The sequence below is a fragment of the Oncorhynchus keta genome, chromosome 3 (assembly GCF_023373465.1).
Source record: "Oncorhynchus keta strain PuntledgeMale-10-30-2019 chromosome 3, Oket_V2, whole genome shotgun sequence".
NCBI classification, from domain to species: Eukaryota; Metazoa; Chordata; class Actinopteri; order Salmoniformes; family Salmonidae; genus Oncorhynchus; species Oncorhynchus keta.
In genome coordinates this window covers 25,642,524-25,665,736 of record NC_068423.1, presented here as the reverse complement: position 1 = coordinate 25,665,736, position 23,213 = coordinate 25,642,524, and the positions used below count along the sequence as shown (strand labels likewise).

The 23,213-nt window shown below is 43.0% G+C and overlaps 2 protein-coding genes across 2 annotated transcripts; one reads left to right on the top strand and one right to left on the bottom strand.

Moving 5' to 3' along the window:
• Positions 1–17: 17 nt before the first annotated feature.
• Positions 18–6,247, bottom strand: pno1 (partner of NOB1 homolog). Its single transcript, XM_035753247.2, has 7 exons — positions 5,958–6,247; positions 5,462–5,611; positions 5,291–5,374; positions 4,691–4,751; positions 4,012–4,129; positions 3,819–3,889; positions 18–499 (listed from the first exon to the last, which is right to left on the bottom strand). The coding sequence occupies exons 1-7, from the start codon at positions 6,156–6,158 to the stop codon at positions 432–434; spliced, it is 753 nt and encodes a 250-aa protein (XP_035609140.1). The 5' UTR covers positions 6,159–6,247; the 3' UTR covers positions 18–431.
• dnaaf10 (dynein axonemal assembly factor 10) lies at positions 6,230–22,805 on the top strand. Its single transcript, XM_035753236.2, has 8 exons — positions 6,230–6,807; positions 7,226–7,326; positions 10,099–10,229; positions 14,468–14,569; positions 14,812–14,927; positions 17,672–17,806; positions 21,292–21,389; positions 21,812–22,805. The coding sequence occupies exons 1-8, from the start codon at positions 6,622–6,624 to the stop codon at positions 22,017–22,019; spliced, it is 1,077 nt and encodes a 358-aa protein (XP_035609129.2). The 5' UTR covers positions 6,230–6,621; the 3' UTR covers positions 22,020–22,805.
• Positions 22,806–23,213: the final 408 nt, after the last annotated feature.

The window sequence follows — 23,213 nt, the reverse complement described above, 5'->3', positions numbered from 1 at the left end:
CACTTCACAGTCTCACATTAGGGTTTCTGCAGTTTTATTTACATTAACTCAAATTTTCACTTTGTGTAACAATTAATTGTTGGCCTCCAAATACTTTTAGGTTCAGATTTTATTTAAATCAAACTGAAATCCAGGGGCAAATCATTTACATGCAAATATCCCCTGTGGGAAGAGATAGGCCAGGCCAGTCCAGATGTCGAAGGCAGGTAGGCACTCCCCAGATCAATATGTCCAGCTTCAACAACAAAAGTCCTGGAAGATGTCAGGCAAGGGCCCACATCCAAAAAGCGTCTCAGGAGTGCTGATCTAGGACCAGGTCCACCCATCCATATTACCGTAGGTTTAAAAAAAGGCAAAACCGGTCTTCGATCAGAATCTTGGTGAATACCTGACTTTCATCAGGAGACGAGAATATAAATCCACGTGTGACTTTAGAATCTCTCTGCTGTCCTGCTGGCCACGACCCTGATGTTACCGTACACCTTAGAAGGGGGACTTCCTGTATGGGGAAATAGACATGTATAATATCAATAACATAGTACCAGTCAAAAGTTTGCACACCTACTCATTCAAGGGTTTTTCTTTATTTTTTACTATTTTCTACACTGCAGAAAAAAATAGTGAAGACATCAAAACTATGTAGTAACGGGGGGAAAAAGTGTTAACTTCTTTGGGAGAGGGGGTAGCATTTTCACTTTTGGATGAATAGAGTGCCCAGAGCAAACTGCCTCCTACTCTGTCCCAGATGCTAATATATGCATATTAGTAGTAGTATTGGATAGAAAACACTGAAGTTTCTAAAACTGTTTGAATGATGTCGGAGTATAACAGAACTCATTCGGCAGGCAAAAACCTGAGAAAAAATCCAAATGGGAAATCTAAGGTTTGTAGTTTTTTAACTCAGCCCCTATCGAATACACAGTGGGATATGGGTTATGTTGCACTTCCTAAGGCTTCCACTAGATGTCAACCGTCTTTAGAACGTTGTTTCAGGCTTCTACTGTGAAGGGGGGCCGAAAAAGAGAGCGATTGAGTCAGAGGTCTGGCAGCAGACTCGTTCTCAGCCACACGCATTTCACATGAGAGGCATCGCTCGTTCCATTGCTTTTCTACAGACAATCGAATACTCCGGTTGGAACATTAGGATGTTTTTATCATAAATGTTCAATAAAGATTGATTCTATAATACTTAGTTTGACAAGTTTGTACGACCTGTAATGTAACTTTTTGAACTTTTCATCCGACGTTCGACTGGACCTGAACACGCGTTTGGATTTGTTTACCAAACGCCCTAACAAGCTATTTGGACATAATTGATGGACTTTATGGAACAAATCAAACATTTGTCGTCAAACTGGGATTCCTGGTTAGTGCATTCTGATGATCATCGAAGGTGAATTAATATTTATAATGCCATTTCTAACTAATGTTGACGGCGCAACATGGCGGATATTTATTTTGGCTGTTTTGGGCTCTGAGCGCCGTACTCAGGTCATGCTTTTTCCCTAAAGTTAAAAAAAAAAATCTGACACAGCGGTGGTTGCATTAAGGAGAGGTTTATCTATATTTCCATGTATAACACATGCATTTTCATCAACATTTATAATGAGTATTTCTGTAAATTCATGTGGCTCTCTGCAATATCACAGCATGTTTTAAAACTACTGAACGTAACGCGCCAATGTAAAATTTGATTTTTGGATATAAATATGAACTTTACCGAACAAAGAACATACATGTATTGTGTAACATGAAGTCCTATGAGTGTCATCCGATGAAGATCATCAAAGGTTAGTGATTAATTTGATCTCCATTTGTGCTTTTTGTGACTCCTCTCTTTGGCTGGAAAAGTGGCTGGGTTTTTCTGTGACTTGGTGGTGAATCGTTTGTGGAGCTTTCGCTGTAAAGCATTTTTGAAATCAGACACTGTGGCTGGATTAACGAGTATTGTATCTTTAAAATGGTGCCTAATACTCCCGGGTGGCGCAGTGGTTAAGGGCGCTGTACTGCAGCGCCAGCTGTGCCACCAGAGACTCTGGGTTCGCGCCCAGGCTGTCGTAACCGGCCGTGGCGCACAATTGGCCTAGCATCGTCCGGGTTAGGGAGGGTATGGCCGGTAGGGAAATCCTTGCCTCACCAGCGACTCCTGTGGCAGGCCGGGTGCAGTGCACGCTAACCAAGGTTGCCGGCTGGCTTCCGGGTTGGTTGGTGCTGTGTTAAGAAGCAGTGCGGCTTGGTTGGGTTGTGTATCGGAGGACGCATGACTTTCAACCTTAGTCTCTCCTGAGCCCGTACGGGAGTTGTAGTGATGACAATGTAGTAGCAATTAAAACAATTGGATACCATGAAATTGGGGCGAAAGGGGTAAAATTCCACAAAAAAAAGAGAAAAAAAAAGGTGCCTAATACTTGTATGTTTGAGAAATTAGATTTATGAGATTTCTGTTGATTTGTATTTGGCGCCATGCAATTTCATTGGCTGTTGGCGAGGTGTTTCCAGACAGGTTAAACCAATCAAAATATATTATATTCTTCAAAGTAGCCACCCTTTGCATTCTCTCAACCAGATTCATGAGGTAGTCACCTGCAATACATTTCAATTAACGGGTGTGCATTGTTCAGTTAATTTGTGGAATTTCTTTCCTGAATGCGTTTGAGCCAATCAGTTGTTGTGAAAAGGTAGGGTTGGTATACAGAAGATGGTCTTTTACCAAATGGTCTTTTACCAAATGGTCTTTTACCATAAGTCCACATTATGGCAAGAATTACCACATGATTCCTTATGTGTTACTTCATAGTTTTGATGTCGTCACTATTATTCTACAATGTAGAAAAAAGAAAAACCATGAAATGAGTAGGTGTCCAAACTTTTGACTGGTACTGTATATAATATGCTAATTAGCAGGTGTTTTTTTTTACCTAAAGCCACACCCACACTATTCGTATGGGTGACCCGGGAATCGAACCCACAATCCTGGTGTTACAAGCGCCATGCTCTAACAACACTGTGTGGCATTTCCTAAAACACTTTCCATTTTAATACATGGGACTTGGGGGCAATGGTGAAACATGATTATATGACGAATTCACATTGCCAATAGAGTGTGTTGTGGAGAAGCGCCGCCGATCCTTCAGTTTAAAACAGGTTAAGGGTACAAGACTGTGTACATATCTGGATGTGTTGGCAAAATCACTACATATCCCATCGAGCCAAGCGGGAGAGGCTGCATGTTGTCAGTTTCAAGACCAGTAAGAAATGTCTAGCTAAGCTGATGCCAATGGATCTCAAAACTGAACTTGTATCTGAGGTAAGTAAGTAGCAATGAAAACCTTCGCCACCGTCATCTTACGACACATATTTCAAACCATTCAACAAAACAAATCATTTAAGTTTCTTTCCAGAGTTTTGCAGTTGAGGATGCGGTATTTATGAAGTTTGGCAATGAGGACGAAAAGTGGCATAGTTTAGCTATCCAGCTAGTTTAGCCAGGGAAAACAAACTCGGGCCTCGTTCGCTTGTGAGCCCAGCTGGGTGCACATGCGCACTTAAGCTAATTCAGGAGACAGTTTGCATGCCCTGATATCAGGAGCTGGCGGCGATAAGTTTGATGAAACAATTCAGAGAAACAAATCAGATGACATATTTAAGGTGATCGAATCGATATTCAATCTCGAAATCAGTTGTAATTGTCAACAGTAAAACAAAGCTTAAGAAGACATATGAGTGAAACCTGAAAATGAATGGCGTCACTTCTGGACACTGTATCCTCCCCTTCCTCACCACCACTCTACCAACTTCTACATCTCTTTCAGTCTTACCTAAGATGAGATTGCATATCGCTGTCCGTGCCATCTTAATATTCTGGAAAGATCCTAATATGTGTACTTTCCTGTAAAATATTAAAGACACCAACAAAAAAGAACATGATGAAACCATAAATAATAGTCTTTGAATGTAGGCCTAGAATTCTAACCATTACATCATAACATGGGGCCATATAGCACTACTCACGAGTCTGCCAGAACAATCCTGGTCTTGGTCACATTTTCAATGGTGAATTTTGTTTTGCCTCCTTTCCCTGCTATCCTCCCAATAGCTCTGGACAAATGGTCTCCTTTCAGTGGTTTTACTGTCAACGAAACAAAACAAAAAATAGTACGGTGAGAAAAAGTTCACACACATTAAATGCACTTAGTATGGGGCAGAGACCGTGCATACTTTATTTAATTGACAGTGACAATGTACATCAATCAAAAGTTATGAAAATGTGCCATATTTAGCCAGCTGGCTAGTTTTCATCTGTTGTCCCGGGGCACAAAATATTAAAAAAGGTAGATAATAAGACTGGTTTTACTGACAATAAAAACAATTAATTGAAAGAAAGAACCAAGACCGTCAGTGAAAAATGTGCACTTAGTAGTGAAAAGAGCTTGCATACTACAAACAGGGATGAAATTAAGATAACACACTAGCCCAAGGCTAGTACTTTTCAGACCGGGCTAGTAGAAAGTGTGCCTAACTAGCTCGGTGACTAGTGAAATGTTGACTTTTCAGATATCGCATGGCACAGAATGTCACCGGGGCAAGTACACATTGTGGTTTACAAGCCTGGCTGGCCAGTGCCCATAATCCATTCCTGACTACAAATATTTTAGGTTGTAAAGGTAGAGCCAGGCAGGCCCTTAGTTACCGTCTGTGACATCAAAGGTTTCCAGGAAAAGTTCATCCAATCTGATGAGAGCAAGGGCATCCTGGGGAGACAGACAAAGTGTTGTTTAGATTCAACACAACATGGGAGTTGTATTGTCAATAGACGTTAGGGTTCATTAATAGCCTATATTTAGACTAAATTTTATAGGCCTCCCAAGGGAAAGAGAGACAAGGTGTCAGATTCCTTTCACATGATAAACAGTGGGGTTGTATTCCTAATAGACATTAGGCTTTAGGCCAGTAGACGACTGCATGCTAGCGGTTCTGGTAGACTTCCAGGCATTGTGCTAATGCTAGTTAGCAATGGCTCACGAAACTGCCTTAAACTCCACGCAGTGACAAATGGTATCCATGAGTTCATCTGACTCTGGGTACGTAGAAAAACATAACAATAACTTCAACAATCTCTCACTATCCCTTTAAACACATTTGACTTGAAAGAAGGGAGATGGCCTGTAATTCTCACTATATCAATATAGAGCAGAGATAGTAGAGTGCTGTTGGATGACTGGATCCTTCTCATTTCATCACCCCAACAAGATAATGCCTTCCTTTCCCAGAAGGTGCTGCTGCTGCTTACCTCAACCTGGAATCCTAGAACGAAGGCTCGTACGAAGTCTGCAGCTCTCGTGAGAGAGCCAATGTCCTGCGTGTCTTTACATGTCTGCAATCAAAGACACGTTCATATTACGGCCTACTTTCTAGACACCAATACAAATAAACATCGCTCAGGTAATCTCATTGCATTTACTTTAATTTCCACATTTCTGGTTTTGAGGTTGAATCTGACTTGGAGCTGTAGGTTCTCGACGATGGGTGTGAATATCTTCAGCCAGTTCTCCTTCAGAGGGGTATACCTGTGGGCCGGGACAGCAACCTTACGCATCTCATCAGAACCACCCTGAAACAAGGAGACAAAAAAAACATGACAGTGGAAATGTTAGAACTGTCATTGCAACTTCTCACAGTGGTATGCGCAGATTTATGACATTGTTGTGTAGCCTACACTAGAAGAAAACCCGCACCGGCTGACTAAAATGTAGTGCAGTGCTACTTAATATTTGTGCAGGCTACAGGCTTCAATTTAGGCAGTGTAAGAATAATCATAGCAATAGCGTGACATTGCGCATGTGCAAGACCCGGGACGGGACGAGAAAAATGTTCCACCCTAACAGGCAAAGTTCAAGCTAAGTGTAATAATTCAGTAGCATATGTACTAATATATAAAAATGTTGGATTTACTTTACCTTAAGTTTGTCGCCTGAAATGGGTGGAAACTGAGGCCGCTTGCATGCTACGGAGTCCTCAGCCTCCATATCGACTCCATCCATCTCGCGTTTTCGCTTCGATGTCTTCTTTGATTTCACCTTGACGAACGCTTCTGTTGTGTCTTCACTGTCTGTAGTAGTAGCAGCTACCTCCGTTGTTGGATTATTATCAGTGTCCATAACGAATTTCGTTTTTAACAGTAAATAAAGCCAAAATGTTAGGAGAGGTACATGAAGTTGGACACGAGGTTGTTCCCGTGTTTTTGAAAGGACCCAAAGTCTGTTCAACATGCGCCTGAGTGCAGTGTTTAATTCTGTATGGATAAAAAAAAACACATGTTTATATGGCATTATATATATATTAATGTCTGCTAGGGAATATAATGTAATGTTTTGGAAAAATATAACGACATTCACAAGTATTCAACAAATATATTGTCTTTGCCATTTTTCATCCGGCTAAAATGTAGGCAGCACTTTATGTGTCCTTCCATGTCGTTCGTTTTGCTACAAAATCGTGTTGACAGAGTTGCCGAACCAAAAAACAAGCTTGCTATTATATTAATGTCAGAAAAATCGATATATCTTTCAGTATTAGCGCTCATAACGTTTTCATCGTCGTTATTGTCATTCCAGGGAAGAAATGTCGACGCCATTTGAGAAGCCACAAATTATAGCTCACGTTCAGAGAAGTTTAAACTACACAGTGTTTGACAGCAAATGGATTCCTTGTAGTGCAAAGTTTGTCTGTCTGGGAAACTATGCAAGGGGCACAGGAGTGATGCAAATATACGAGGTGGAACATGGAGAGGTTAAACTCATAAAAGAGGTAGCTCATGTTGTATTGTTTTGTGCTTTGTTTTCGAGCTAGTTCAAGCTTTTAGCCAGCTAGCTACGTTAGCTTTCTAGTTTGTTCTAGAAATGTCGTTCGGATACCTTTCGTTACCATAGCAACTAGTAACACAAGGACCCCCTGTCCGTCTGTGATACTGCAGCAGCGATCGTAGCTAGATCGGTTTCTACGGTCACTTGACTGTTGTTTAACAGTGCCATGTCAAAAACAAACATACACGAATAGCAACCATGCATGTTCATGTTGTTATCCGTTGCATTCGTTTGGACTCTAGCGATATCTATTTAGACCCTTGTTTCCCAAAGACAAGATAATAACTTTTTTTACTTAATCTAATTAATCTAATGAATTTCAGTTATGGACAAGCATAACAATGTCCTGTTATCTTTCACAGATCGAGAAAGCAAAGCCCATCAAGTGTGGGACATTCGGGGCCAGCTCTCTACAACAAAGACATATAGCAACCGGGGACTTTGACGGAAATCTCAATATATGGTAGCCTATTTATTTACCATCTGAAAAGACACATCACATGTCATATAGATTTACCCTACCACCAGCATGTTCTGCTATACACTATAAAAGCTATCCCTAATAAGGACATTGGTCCAGACGCCTGGTCGCAGGTCTGTTTGTACTAGCCAACTCCTTTGCGACCACATAGATGGTGGCTATACAGCATTAACAGATCTGGGATCAGGCTATGTGTCTGTTAAGTCAAATTAAATGCTGTTTGTCACATGCTTTGTAGACAACATGTATCGACTAATAGGGAAATGCCTACTTACTGGTCCTTTCTAACAATGATGAGATAAAAAAAAAGAGTAACACAAGGAATAAATACACAGTGAATACTGAATACAAATAATATGGCTATGTATGTATGTATGTATGTATGTATGTATGTATGTATGTATGTATGTATGTATGTATGTATGTATGTATGTATGAGTAGACTATAAAATATATATATATATATATATATATATATATATATATATATATATATATATACACACACACACATACTGGACTCCAGTATGTGTCGATGTGTGTATATATATATATATATATATATATATATATATATATATATATATATATATACTGGACACACAGTACTGGACTCCAGTATGTGTCGATGTGTGTATATATATATATATATATATATATATATATATATATATACACACACACACACATACTGGACTCCAGTATGTGTCGATGTGTGTGGGTAGAGTCCAGTATGTGTGTGGGTAGAGTCCAGTATGTGTGAGTGTGTGGGTAGAGTCTAGTATGTGTGAGTGTGTGGGTAGAGTCTAGTATGTGTGAGTGTGTGGGTAGAGTCTAGTATGTGTGAGTGTGTGGGTAGAGTCTAGTATGTGTGAGTGTGTGGGTAGAGTCTAGTATGTGTTGGGGTGTGGGTAGAGTCTAGTATGTGTCGGGGTGTGGGTAGAGTCCAGTATGTGTCTGGGTGTGGGTAGAGTCCAGTATGTGTCTGGGTGTGGGTAGAGTCCAGTATGTGTCTGGGTGTGGGTAGAGTCCAGTATGTGTCTGGGTGTGGGTAGAGTCCAGTATGTGTCTGGGTGTGGGTAGAGTCCAGTATGTGTCTGGGTGTGGGTAGAGTCCAGTATGTGTCTGGGTGTGGGTAGAGTCCAGTATGTGTCGGGGTGTGGGTAGAGTCCAGTATGTGTGAGTGTGTGGGTAGAGTCCAGTATGTGTTGGGGTGTGGGTAGAGTCCAGTATGTGTCTGGGTGTGGGTAGAGTCCAGTATGTGTCTGGGTAGAGTCCAGTATGTGTCTGGGTAGAGTCCAGTATGTGTCTGGGTGTGGGTAGAGTCCAGTATGTGTCTGGGTGTGGGTAGAGTCCAGTATGTGTCTGGGTAGAGTCCAGTATGTGTCTGGGTGTGGGTAGAGTCTAGTATGTGTGTGGGTGTGGGTAGAGTCCAGTATGTGTCTGGGTGTGGGTAGAGTCCAGCATGTGTCTGGGTGTGGGTAGAGTCCAGTATGTGTCTGGGTGTGGGTAGAGTCCAGTATGTGTCTGGGTGTGGGTAGAGTCCAGTATGTGTCTGGGTAGAGTCCAGTATGTGTCGGGGTAGAGTCCAGTATGTGTCTGGGTAGAGTCCAGTATGTGTGAGTGTGTGGGTAGAGTCTAGTATGTGTGAGTGTGTGGGTAGAGTCTAGTATGTGTGAGTGTGTGGGTAGAGTCTAGTATGTGTGAGTGTGTGGGTAGAGTCTAGTATGTGTTGGTAGAGTCTAGTATGTGTCGGGGTGTGGGTAGAGTCCAGTATGTGTCTGGGTGTGGGTAGAGTCCAGTATGTGTCTGGGTGTGGGTAGAGTCCAGTATGTGTCTGGGTGTGGGTAGAGTCCAGTATGTGTCTGGGTGTGGGTAGAGTCGAGTATGTGTCTGGGTGTGGGTAGAGTCCAGTATGTGTCTGGGTAGGGTCCAGTATGTGTCTGGGTGTGGGTAGAGTCCAGTATGTGTCTGGGTGTGGGTAGAGTCCAGTATGTGTCTGGGTAGAGTCCAGTATGTGTCTGGGTAGAGTCCAGTATGTGTCGGGGTAGAGTCCAGTATGTGTCTGGGTAGAGTCCAGTATGTGTGAGTGTGTGGGTAGAGTCTAGTATGTGTTGGGGTGTGGGTAGAGTCCAGTATGTGTTGGTAGAGTCCAGTATGTGTCGGGGTGTGGGTAGAGTCCAGTATGTGTCGGGGTGTGGGTAGAGTCCAGTATGTGTCGGGGTAGAGTCCAGTATGTGTCGGGGTGTGGGTAGAGTCCAGTATGTGTCGGGGTAGAGTCCAGTATGTGTCGGGGTAGAGTCCAGTATGTGTCTGGGTAGAGTCCAGTATGTGTCTGGGTAGAGTCCAGTATGTGTCGGGGTAGAGTCCAGTATGTGTCGGGGTAGAGTCCAGTATGTGTCGGGGTAGAGTCCAGTATGTGTCGGGGTAGAGTCCAGTATGTGTGGGTTGTGGGTAGAGTCCAGTATGTGTCAGTGTGTGGGTTGTGGGTAGAGTCCAGTATGTGTCAGTGTGTGGGTCCAGTAGAGTCCAGTATGTGTGTGGGTAGAGTCCAGTATGTGTCCATAGAGTCAGTATAAGGGAGTTGGTGGAAAAAGGGTCAATGCAGGTAGTCTGGTTCGCCATTTGATTAGCTATTTAGCAGTCTTGTGACTTGGGGGTAGAAGCAGTTCCTGTTGGTTCCAGACTTGGTGCTGTGGTACCGCTTGCCGTGCAGTAGTCATCTGATCCTGATATCCCCTTGTCTGTCTGTAGGAACCTGGAGGTGCCTGATGTGTCTGTGTACTCTGTGAAGGCCCACAAGGAGATCGTGAACAGCATAGATGGTGTCGGGGGCCTGGGGATCGGTGACGGGGCCCCCGAGATCGTAACTGGGAGCAGAGATGGTAATTATTACATATATTTTTTTAAGATGACTTCAATCCTGAGGGTGTGGCTAGGATTCTTAGGCAATCACTCGTAGGATGCTGTAGTAGAAGATAGCATACAGACAGAAGTCATAAATGCAATAACATCAACTGAGTTTTAGTTTCAAGTACAGGATACACATAGTGTACACCGTCCAACTGAATGCTTTCACGCAGGTTCCTTCTAGACAACCCAACAACAATAAGAAATAATAAAAGATAAGAATACCAACATATACCAACAAGTAAATGGCTCAGTAGAATAGAATAAACATTTTAGCATAAATATAATACAGGAAGGCACAATTTATAGTACAATATTTACAGAGCCTTCAGATAGGATTTACTCTCCTTGAATTTTTCCAGATTTTGTTGTAACAAAAAGAGGGATTCAAATGGATTAAATTGTCATTTTTGTTTGGTCAACGATCTACACAAAATATGTTAATGTCAAACTGGAAGAAAAATCCTAACATTTTAATTTAAAAAAAAATGTTTTTAAATATGAAATAATAATAACTCATCTTGATTAGATAAGTATTTAACCCCCAGAGTCAATACGTTTTAGAATCACCTTTGGCAGTGATTACAGCTGTGAGTCTTTCTGGGTAAGTCTCTAAGAGCTTTCCTCATATAATTTGTACAATATTTGCACATTATTCTTTTTAAAAGTCTTCAAGCTCTGTCAAGTTGGTTGTTGATCATTGCTAGACAGCCATTTTCTAGTCTTGCCATAGATTTTCAAGGCGATTTAAGTCAAAACTGTAACTAGGTTACTCAGGAACACTCAACGTTGTCTTGGTAAATAACTCCAGTGTATATTTGGCCTTGTGTTTTAGGTTATTTTCCTGCTGAAAGGTGAATTTGTCTCCCAGTGTCTGCTGGAAAGCAGACTGAACCATGTTTTCCTCTAGGATTTTGCCTGTGCTTAGCTCTATATATTGGAAAACCTCCAAGGTCTTTGTGGTTGAATCTGTGTTACAATTGCCCCCTCTGTCGAGAAGTGAATTTCTATGTGTGGGGTACACATTAGGTAGTTATTGAAAAAGCATGTTAAACACTATTATTGCAGTTTTACTCCTAAACTTATTTAGGCTTTCCATAACAAAGCGGATGAATACTTATTGACTCAAAAAATGTCAGCTTTTAATTTGTAATTAATTTGTAAAAGTTTTCAAAATACACAATTCCACTTTGACATTATGTGGGTATTGTGTGGAGGCCATTGAAAACACATCTCTCTTTAATCTCGCTCATCAACTCATCCCTGACCGCTGGCTACGTCCCTTCCGTCTTCAAGAGAGCGAGAGTTGCACCCCTTCTGAAAAAACCTACACTCGATCCCTCCGATGTCAACAACTACAGACCAGTATCCCTTCTTTCTTTTCTCTCCAAAACTCTTGAACGTGCCGTCCTTGGCCAGCTCTCCCGCTATCTCTCTCAGAATGACCTTCTTGATCCAAATCAGTCAGGTTTCAAGACTAGTCATTCAACTGAGACTGCTCTTCTCTGTATCACGGAGGCGCTCCGCACTGCTAAAGCTAACTCTCTCTCCTCTGCTCTCATCCTTCTAGACCTATCGGCTGCCTTCGATACTGTGAACCATCAGATCCTCCTCTCCACCCTCTCCGAGTTGGGCATCTCTGGCGCGGCCCACGCTTGGATTGCGTCCTACCTGACAGGTCGCTCCTACCAGGTGGCGTGGCGAGAATCTGTCTCCTCACCACGCGCTCTCACCACTGGTGTCCCCCAGGGCTGTGTTCTAGGCCATCTCCTATTCTCGCTATACACCAAGTCACTTGGCTCTGTCATAACCTCACATGGTCTCTCCTATCATTGCTATGCAGATGACACACAATTAATCTTCTCCTTTCCCCCTTCTGATGACCAGGTGGCGAATCGCATCTCTGCATGTCTGGCAGACATATCAGTGTGGATGACGGATCACCACCTCAAGCTGAACCTCGGCAAGACGGAGCTGCTCTTCCTCCCGGGGAAGGACTGCCCGTTCCATGATCTCGCCATCACGGTTGACAACTCCATTGTGTCCTCCTCCCAGAGCGCTAAGAACCTTGGCGTGATCCTGGACAACACCCTGTCGTTCTCAACTAACATCAAGGCGGTGGCCCGTTCCTGTAGGTTCATGCTCTACAACATCCGCAGAGTACGACCCTGCCTCACACAGGAAGCGGCGCAGGTCCTAATCCAGGCACTTGTCATCTCCCGTCTGGATTACTGCAACTCGCTGTTGGCTGGGCTCCCTGCCTGTGCCATTAAACCCCTACAACTCATCCAGAACGCCGCAGCCCGTCTGGTGTTCAACCTTCCCAAGTTCTCTCACGTCACCCCGCTCCTCCGCTCTCTCCACTGGCTTCCAGTTGAAGCTCGCATCCGCTACAAGACCATGGTGCTTGCCTACGGATCTGTGAGGGGAACGGCACCTCAGTACCTCCAGGCTCTGATCAGGCCCTACACCCAAACAAGGGCACTGCGTTCATCCACCTCTGGCCTGCTCGCCTCCCTACCACTGAGGAAGTACAGTTCCCGCTCAGCCCAGTCAAAACTGTTCGCTGCTCTGGCCCCCAATGGTGGAACACACTCCCTCACGACGCCAGGACAGCGGAGTCAATCACCACCTTCCGGAGACACCTGAAACCCCACCTCTTTAAGGAATACCTAGGATAGGATAAGTAATCCTTCTCACCCCCCCTTTAAGATTTAGATGCACTATTGTAAAGTGACTGTTCCACTGGATGTCATAAGGTGAATGCACCAATTTGTAAGTCGCTCTGGATAAGAGCGTCTGCTAAATGACTTAAATGTATGATGTAAATGTAATCTATTTTAAATTCAGGCTGTAACAAAAAAATATGGGGAAAAAGTCGAGAGGTGTGAATATTTTCGGGGGAATGTTTAAATTGCACAGTATTTAAGTTGTGCAGTGTTTAGCAATAATAAATACGAGTCTTGTAGCAGCAGTTGTGTGTGTGTAGTATTACTGTGTATGGATGAGTGGGTGTGTCCATGAGTGAGTGTATGTGCAGAGAGTCAGTCCAGTTCAAGTGCAGTCTGATGGCTTGTAGAGATATAAGCTGTCACTGAACCTGTTGGTATCGGACCTCATGCTCCGAAACCGTCTGACAAAGGCACGGCGGTTGGAACCAAAAATCTTACATTTGGACTCATCAGACCAAAGGACAGATTTCCACCGGTCTAATGTCCATTGTGTTTCTTGGCCCAAGCAAGTCTCTTATTATTGGTGTCCTTTAGTAGTGTTTTCTTTGCAGAAATTCGACCATGAAGGCCTGATTCACACAGTCTCCTCTGAACAGTTGATGTTGAGATGTGTCTGTTACTTCAACTCTGAAGCATTTATTTGGGCTGCAAATTCTGAGGCTGGTAACTCTAATGAACTTATCCTCTGCAGCAGAGGTAACTCTGGGTCTTCCTTTCATGTGGCAGTCCTCATGCGAGCCAGTTTCATTATAGCGCGTGATGGTTTTTGCGACTGTACTTGAAGAAACTTTCTTTACATTTTCCGGATTGACTTACCTTCATGTCTAAAAGTAATGATGGCCTGTCGTTTCTCTTTGCGTATTTGAGCTGTTCTTGCCATAATATGGACTTTGTCTTTTACCAAATAGGGCTATCTTCTGTATACCATACCTACCTTGTCACAACACAATTGATGGGCTGGAATGCATTAAGAAGGAAAGAAATTCCACAAATTAACTTTTAACAATGCACACCTCATAATTGAAATGCATTCCAGGTGACTACCTCATGAAGCTGGTTGAGAGAATGCCAAGAGTGTGCAAAAAGCTGCCGTCAAGGCAAACGGTGGCTACTTTGAAGAATCTCAAATGTAAAATATATATTTGGTTAATACATGATTCCATATGTGTTATTTCATAGTTTTAATGTCTTCACTATTATTCTACAATGTACAAAATAGTTAAAAATAAAGAAAAACCCTGCAATGAGTAGGTCTGTCCAAACCTTTGACTGGTACTGTACCTCGCTTCTACTCAAGTGTTTCCTTTATTCTGTCAGTTGCTTGTGTATTCCTCAATGTTGATGGATGAGTCCTGGATGGATGAATCTTTTAACATGTTCCAATCTGTATTCTCAAAACAGTCCTGCAAAGCCGGCATCTTACGTGAGGCATCATAATAGGTTTTTAATGTTATCCCTGCTGTCTGTTTTCTGTCTTCCAGGGACAGTGAAGGTGTGGGACCCCAGACAGAAGGACTCACCTGTAGCTAACATGGAGCCAGGGGAGGGGGAGGCCAAGAGAGATTGCTGGACTGTAGCTTTTGGTACGTATGAGAGAGAAATGCTAGCATACTGATAACCCATGGTTTCCCAAGCTGCGTCGCTCCTGTCACTTCACTCATCTGCACTCATCTCAAATCTGCATTGGGCCGCAGAATTAATAGATCTCATGTTGTCCTTCGCTTACAGAATTTAGCAAAGCATAGGTCCTAAATGTTCAAGTTACAACATTTTAAAATCCCATCATAGTGATCAGTTAAGGTCCGTTTCACCATTTCCTTCCCAGGCCACGCCTTCAACGACCAGGACCGATGTGTGTGTGCTGGATACGACAATGGAGACATCAAGCTCTTTGACCTCAGGAACATGTCTCTCCGGTGGGAAACCAACATTAGAAATGGGGTGAGACCAACTGAAGATACCAATGGCTGGGGTCCTGCACCCAGATTAAAGGGAAAGTGCAAGCGTTTGGCAATTAAGCCTTTTCTATTTACCCAAAGTCGGATTAACTGATGGGTACCAATTTTATGTCTTAAGAGTGTAGTGTGCTAGCAGTACCTGTATACCTCCAGTCATTGTGCTAACGCTAGTTAGCAACCGCTCACAAAACTACTTACAACCTCCTTCATAGTGGATACAGAGACATAAAAATGTTATCAATTAGTTAATTTGACTCTGGGTAAATAGAAATTAGGGCTGGCTTCCTGGACACAGATTAAGCCTTCTTCTCAACTAAAATCTCACACTGTCCCTTTAAACCCAGTTCTATTCAGAAATGCACTTTAAATAGGGATTTTAGTTGAGAAGAATGATTAGGTTCTGTTCTATCCACATCCAGGAAGTTCAGCTTTACAGCGTGATTGACATTTAAAGGTAATGTTCCCGCTTTAGCGGAGACTGCATTCAGGGTTAAACACTGGATATGTCAACTCAAATCAGAAATGACCTTCACATCACGGAATCTGTAACGTTTCAGCTTTACCGACTGAATAGAGCCTTTAATCTGTGTCCGGGAAACCAGCCCTATATGTCTGTAGAACGATATGGTAGTGGTGGTCTATACCTGCTTTTTGGTCCTATCGATATTGACACAGTAACAACCCAAACCTTCAAATGGTGAACAGCCAACCTTTATATTCATTAAAGGTCCTGTGCAGTCAAAATTCAGTTTTACCTGTGTTTTGTATCATATTGTACAACAGAGGATGAAACTAAAGCTGTAAAAGTGTAAAAGAAATGTCAGTCTTATTTCCTGATAGTGGCTGGTTGAAAATACAGTCTACACTGGACCTTCTAATCAGCCTGTTTGAATTGGCGGGAGTTTTGGCCTGTGTAGTAGACCAATAACAATGAGTTCCAAACCTCTCTGCCAATAACAGCTAGTTAAGTTTTCCCCCTCTCGGATTTTGCAAGAAGCTAACCACATAGCCAGATAAACCAAATGTACAACTGCAGCGCATTTAGGACATTTTAGACAGTTCACTTAATAGTTGGCAAACATTTAAGTGTGAATTCCATACAGTAACTAGGTCACCTGGCGCGTGCTGCACAACAGTGAATGACTCACGTGGCTCCGGTCTCTTGTCATGTGACTGGGGACAACCGGTAAGTTTCAGAATGAAATAATCATCTAACAGGCCAAATGAAGGCAAGCTCATAACCCAGTGTACAAGCTGACTGCGGGTATTGACTTAAAAAGTCGAAATTAACATTTAAAATATGATAAACATTAAGATAAATCAAAATACCCCAGTATAAGCCTAATTTCTACCTCTACATTGGACATTTTTAAATGTTTTTCCTGGATAATTGTTGTATATTGTTGTATATGTAGTGTTTCATGGTCTTATACATCTATCTATATTCTATAAATTCTATTGATTGGACATGATTTGGAAAGGTGCACACCTGTCTATATAGGGTCCCACAGTTGACAGTGCATGTCAGAGCAAAAACCAAGCCACGAGGTCGAAGGAATTGTTCTAGAGCTCCGAGACAGGATCTGGGGAAGGGTACCAAAATATTCCTGCAGCATTGAAGGTCCAAGAACACAGTGGCCTCCATCATTCTTAAATGGAAGAAGTTTGGAACCACCAAGACTCTTTCTAGAGCTGACCAAACTGAGCAATCGGGGGAGAGGTTACCAAGAACCGGCTGGTCACTCTGACAGAGCTCCAGAGTTCCTCTGTGGAGATGGGAGATCCTTTCAGAAGGACAACCATCTCTGCAGCACTCCACCAATCAGGTCGTTATGGTAGTGGCCAAATGGAAGCTACTCCGCACATGACAGCCCACTTGGAGTTTGCCAAAAGCCACCTAAAGGACTCACAGATAATGAGAACCAAGATTCTCTGCTCTGATAAAACCAAGATTGAACTCTTTGGCCTGTATGCCACGAGTCACATCTGGAGGAAACCTGGCACCATCCCTACAGTGAAACGTAGTGGTGGCATCATCCTGTGGGGATGTTTTTCAGTGACAAGGACTGGGAGACTAGTCAGGATCAAGGGAAAGATGAACGGTGCAAAGTACGGAGATCCTTGATGAAAACCTGCTCAGGACCTCCGACTGGAGCGAAGGTTCACCTTCCACAGGACAACAACCCTAAGCACACAGCCAAGACACCACAGGAGTGGCTTCGGGACAAGTCTCTGAATGTCCTTGATTGCCCCAGCCAGGGCCCGGACTTGAACCTGATCAAACATCTCTGGACAGACCTGAAAATAGCTGTGCAGCAACGCTCCCCATCTAACCTGAAAGAGCTTGAGAGTATCTGCAGAGAAGAATGGGAGAAAATCTCCAAATACAGGTGTGCCAAGCTTGTAGTGTCTTGCCCAAGAAGACTCGAGGCTGTAATCACTGCCAGAAGTGGTTCAACAAAGTACTTAGTCTGAATACTTGTATAAATGTGATATTTCTGTTTTTTATTTGATCTTTTAAATACATTTGCAAACAATTCTAAAACCTGTGTCTTTGTAATTGTGGGGTATTGTGTGTAGATTGATGAGTAAAAGGTTCAGAGGTCATTTGTCTCGGTGCCAGGAGCTGAAGTTAGTTCTACTGAGGTCATTTCTCTAGGATGGCTCGGCTGTCCACTCCAGGGACTCAGTGCCTGATTGTTATCTTCTTTTATTACTGTCCTGCAGGTATGCCATGTGGAGTTTGACAGGAAGGATATCAACATGAACAAGCTAGTGGCCACTTCGTTGGAGGGGAAATTCCACGTCTTTGACATGAGGACCCAGCACCCCACCAAGGGCTTCGACTCCGTCTCCGAAAAGGTAATTGGCCGAATTAGAAGGCGGAAAAAAGTGTCAAAGGTTATTTTTCATCCCCTGGTGGCGGTGAGTCAGTTGTGGTTACAGATGGGGAGAGAGAATTATTTTGACTTTTTTTCACAACTGGATCAGTGTGGCGGCCATGTTTTTCTTACACGCTCATGTCCATGAAGCTGCCTGCCAAAGATCACATAAGGCCTGTGGAGAGTGTGGCTTTTTAATCGTTCCTCCATGAAATGAAAACACACTTGACAAACTTGCGTTAAAGCCCTGGGCCCAGATTCACAAAACCTTAAGAAGAAATGTCTTACTGACATTTTTTTTCCTTAACTAAGTTATAGATGTGTGAAGAAAGTAAAGCAAAGTTGATATTCCTCTGGAGCTGTTGTCCAGGGTTGGAGTAGCCAGGAGGAAGGCATGGCCAGCTGTTGAGAAATGGTTATTGAAATGTTCTATTATCATGGATTTATCGATGGTGACAGTGCTTCCTAGCCTCAGTGCAGTGGGCAGCTGGGAGGAGGTGCTCTTGTTCTCCATGGACTTTACAGTTAGGGCTACAGGATGCAAATTTATGCTTGAAAAAAGCTGGCCTTTGCTTTCCTGACTGACTGCTTGTATTGGTTCCTGACTTCCCTGCGCAGTTGCATATCGTGGGGACGATTCGATGCTATGGCAGTCCGCCACAGGATGTTTTTGTGCTGGTCAAGGGCAGTCAGGTCTGGAGTGAACCAAGGGCTATATCTGTTCTTAGTTCTGCATTTTTTTACTCTTTTTTTATTTTATTTATTTATATATATATTTTTTTTCCCAAGCTCTTTTTTTGCTGAAGTTTGTATTGCGCATTCCTTGGTTATCCATTTTTGGTTTTGATATAGCTAGTCTGATGGCTATAATGTATGAAAAATAACATTTTTTTTGTTTTTTTGTGTATAAAGGGTTCATGAGCCACCTAAAAGATATATTCTCGAGACATAAAGCAGATAAATAAATGGAAATATCAACACTGTTAGAGTGGGTCAAATCCTATCATCCCTGTCACATAGGCCTATTCATTGGTTTCAATCACATCACTTATAGCAATGCCACATAAGATATTTACAAAGTTCTTTAAAAATATATATATATATTTACAAACTTCCTAAGAAAACTGAATTCCTAAGACCATTTTGAGGAATTGCACTTACGAACTCTTATGAACTTCTTATTTTATTTTTTTCACAAGAAACTTCTTACGAAGTTATGTTTTGTGAATCCGGCCCATAGTTGTGTCCCAAATGGCACTCTTTCCACTATATAGTGCACTACTTTTGACCAGAGAGAACATTTTGACCTCTGTGGGTAGCCTTGCGGTTTGACCAGAGCTCTGTGGGTAGCCTTGCGGTTTGACCAGAGCTCTGTGGGTAGCGTTGCAGTTTGACCAGAGCTCTGTGGGTAGCCTTGCGGTTTGACCAGAGCTCTATGGGTAGCCTTGCGGTTTGACCAGAGCTCTATGGGTAGCCTTGCGGTTTGACCAGAGCTCTATGGGTAGCGTTGCGGTTTGACCAGAGCTCTATGGGTAGCCTTGCGGTTTGACCAGAGCTCTATGGGTAGCCTTGCGGTTTGACCAGAGCTCTATGGGTAGCGTTGCGGTTTGACCAGAGCTCTATGGGTAGCGTTGCGGTTTGACCAGAGCTCTATGGGTAGCGTTGCGGTTTGAACAGAGCTCTATGGGTAGCCTTGCGGTTTGACCAGAGCTCTATGGGTAGCCTTGCGGTTTGACCAGAGCTCTATGGGTAGCCTTGCGGTTTGACCAGAACTCTGTGGGTAGCCTTGCGGTTTGACCAGAGCTCTGTGGGTAGCCTTGCGGTTTGACCAGAGCTCTGTGGGTAGCCTTGCGGTTTGACCAAGAGCTCTGTGGGTCGCCTTGCAGTTTGACCAGAGCTCTGTGGGTAGCCTTGCGGTTTGACCAGAGCTCTGTGGGTAGCCTTGCGGTTTGACCAGAGCTCTGTGGGTAGCCTTGCGGTTTGACCAGAGCTCTGTGGGTAGCCTTGCGGTTTGACCAGAGCTCTGTGGGTAGCCTTGCGGTTTGACCAGAGCTCTGTGGGCCTGTAACCGAAAGGTTGCTAGTTTGAATCCAGGACCTGACAAGGTGAAAAATCTGTGGATGTGCGTTTGAGCAAGACACTTAACCCCAATTGCTCCAGGGTCAAACCCTGGCCCGGCTCTCCAAGGGTGTCTGTCATAGGGAGAGTTGGGATGTGCAATTTAAATTTTTTTGAATTTGCATATACACATGCATATTAATACACACTAGCACATGTATGAAATGGGACAAATATAATACACCCACCAAAGTATTATTTTAACCGGAACCCTTTGGGCCCTGATCAAAAGTAGTGCTCTTTTAGGGATTAGGGTACTATTTGTGACGCGTCCCTGGCTCCGTTCGTCTGGTGTTTTGGGGAGATCAGAGAGGACTTTGCCTCCATACCTCTTTAAAATATTTGTGTTGTTCATTGAGCGATCAACAGTCTGCACATAAATATATCTAATCTCATATTGGATGGGATTTGAAGGTTGGAAGTGTTTTTCAATCCACTCTGATTTGTTGAGTTGCTGTTTCTAGTTTCATGCCTCTTTCCCTAATCAAAGTTGTTGGGTTGTACATCTGCCACCGACATGGGATATGACTAACCTTTGGCTGAATATATGCTACTAGACCTTTGGCTTGAACTTGCAATCACAGAAATAGAATGACCACCCATTAACTTGACTGCAAATCCCATTCTATGAATTATATTTCTCTGCTTGCAATATCCATTTTAAAAAATGTTTAATTCTTCGGGATTGGTGTCCGTTCCACGGGACAGTTGAGCTAACACAGGCTAATGCGATTAGCATGAGGTTGTAAGTGACGAGAATTTCCCAGGACATAGACATATCTGATATTGGCAGAAAGCTTAAATTCTTGCTAATCTAACTGCACTGTCCATTTTACAGTAGCTATTACAGTGAAAGAATACCATGATATTGTTTCAGGAGAGTGCACAATTTTGAACATAGTTATTAATAAACAAATTAGGCACATTTAGGCAGTCTTGATACAAAAGCTTGAACGCTTGAACAGAAATACAATGGTTCATTGGATCAGTCTAAAACTTTGCACATACACTGAATCTAAATTGCACCTGGGCTGGAATAATAGCCTTTCTGATGGTAAAAAAATATATATATACAAAATGTTTTTTTTCTTTTGTTTTTGTATTATCTTTTACCAGATGTATTGTGTTTATATTCTACTACATTCCTTTCACATTTCCATTAACTTCAAAGTGTTTCCTTTCAAATGGTACCAAGAAAATGCATATCCTTGCTTCAGGGCCTGAGCTACAGGCAGTTAGATTTGGGTATGTCATGTTAGGTGAACATTTTAAGAGGGGGCTAATCCTTAATAAGAGGATTAAGCACATTGGTTTGTATGTAATGGATTCTTTCCATTTCATCCCAAGGCCCATAAATCAACGATCTGGCAAGTGAGACATCTGCCCCAGAACAGAGACATCTTTATGACAGCAGGGGGAGCTGGAAACCTTCATCTATGGAAATAGTAAGTCACTTAATGGATTTCAACCCATAACCTCAGAAACATGTCTCTATAATGGTAAACTAACATCAAACATAGTTAGGTAAGAGTCAAAATCAATGCTCTTCACTCCTGGTTTTGGAGGGACACTGCTGGTACAGTGTGTGGTCTGAATCCTAACTTGAGATTAACATGCATAAACAGGCATCATGTACTGTATGTGAAAGTCTGAGTTATGTGCTTTTATCTCAAGTTACATGTAGGATGTATCCCTGAATGAGTCTAGACTAGTGTGTAGATGCATCCTTGATTCCCGCTGCCTTTGTCCTGCTTCTACACCTGCATTGCTCGCTGTTTGGGGTTTTAGGCTGGGTTTCTGTACAGCACTTTGAGATATCAGCTGATGTACGAAGGGCTATATAAATACATTTGATTTGATTTAACAGTGAATACCCGGCTCAGAGAAGCAAGAAGGACTCAGATGAGGTGGACATGGGCGTGGCCGGCACTGTCACCCTGCTGCAGAACGTCACTCTGTCCACCCAGCCAATCGCCAGCCTGGACTGGAGCCCCGACAAGCAGGGTCTGTGCGTCTGCTCCGCCTTTGACCAGTCCGTCCGCGTCCTCATCGTGACCAAGCTCAACCGTGTGTGAGGTGTACGGTGGAGTACCCCCTAGACTCTGATCTTGGGTCAGTTTTGCATCCCCCCCCCAGGTGGTGAAGGTACATCAGAAGCAGATGTATGATTAGCAAAGTAATGTCAGTAAGGAAGAGGTGAACCTCAGCAGGACTGTGACCCAACTAGCTATCTATCTTCAAGGCCTGCTATTCCAAGTTAAAATGACTAACAGAATACCCAGTTGGCCTCCACGGATGGCAGTGAGAAACGCTCCTCCTTGTAATTCAGTAGAAGCGCTCTCTCACCCTCTCTAGTGTCCCTCTCTCTATCTCTAGTCCCCCTCCCTCTCTCGTCTCATCAAACAGTTTCTATTGAAGTCGGCCCATCTGTGGAACTCTATATCCTTTGTTTCTCTCTCTTCCAGCCATCCTTTCTCCTGTTTAAACCACGTGTAGCCTATGTTTCTAATGGCAGGTTGATACTCTTAACAAAAATGCTTTGCTAACTGAAGTTAGCATATTTTGCTGCTTGAGAAAAAATGCTTGTGGTCATTATCTTTTACGAGGCAGTGTGTCTTTGATTGGCACATGCCTCCCGTTTTGCCTACAAATGTTCTTACTGTGACTTTGTTATTAAAAACCCCCCTACTGGGGAGGACTCGTTCCAGATTAAAATGGCCTTTTTGAGAACTAGTATTGTCTTATTGCTTTGGACTTTTAATACTCAAGTCTGTGACCTAAATTTACATGTATAAAGTTTTGTAAAGGTACCGTGTTTTATGGGCTGAAATAAAAGATTGCAGAGATGTTCCATATGCAAATTTGTTTACATCCCTGTTGGTGATCATTTATCATCGGCCGAGATAATCCATCTACCTGACAGGTGTGGCATAGGAAGAAGCTGATTAAACAGCATGGTCATTACACAGGTGTAACCTGTGCTGGGGATAATAAAAGGGCACTCTAAAATGTACAGTTTTGTCACAACACAATGCCACAGATTAGACTTTGAATGAGTGGACAATTGGCATGCTGACTGCTTGAATGTCCACCAGAGCTGTTGCCAGAGAATTGAATGTTAATTTCTTGACCATAAGCCGCCTCCGACGTCGTTTTAGAGAATTTGGCAGTACGTCCAACCGGCCTCACAAATGCAGACCATGTGTAACCACGCCGACCCAGGACCTTAACATCCAGCTTCTTCACCTGCAAGATCGTCTGAGACCAGC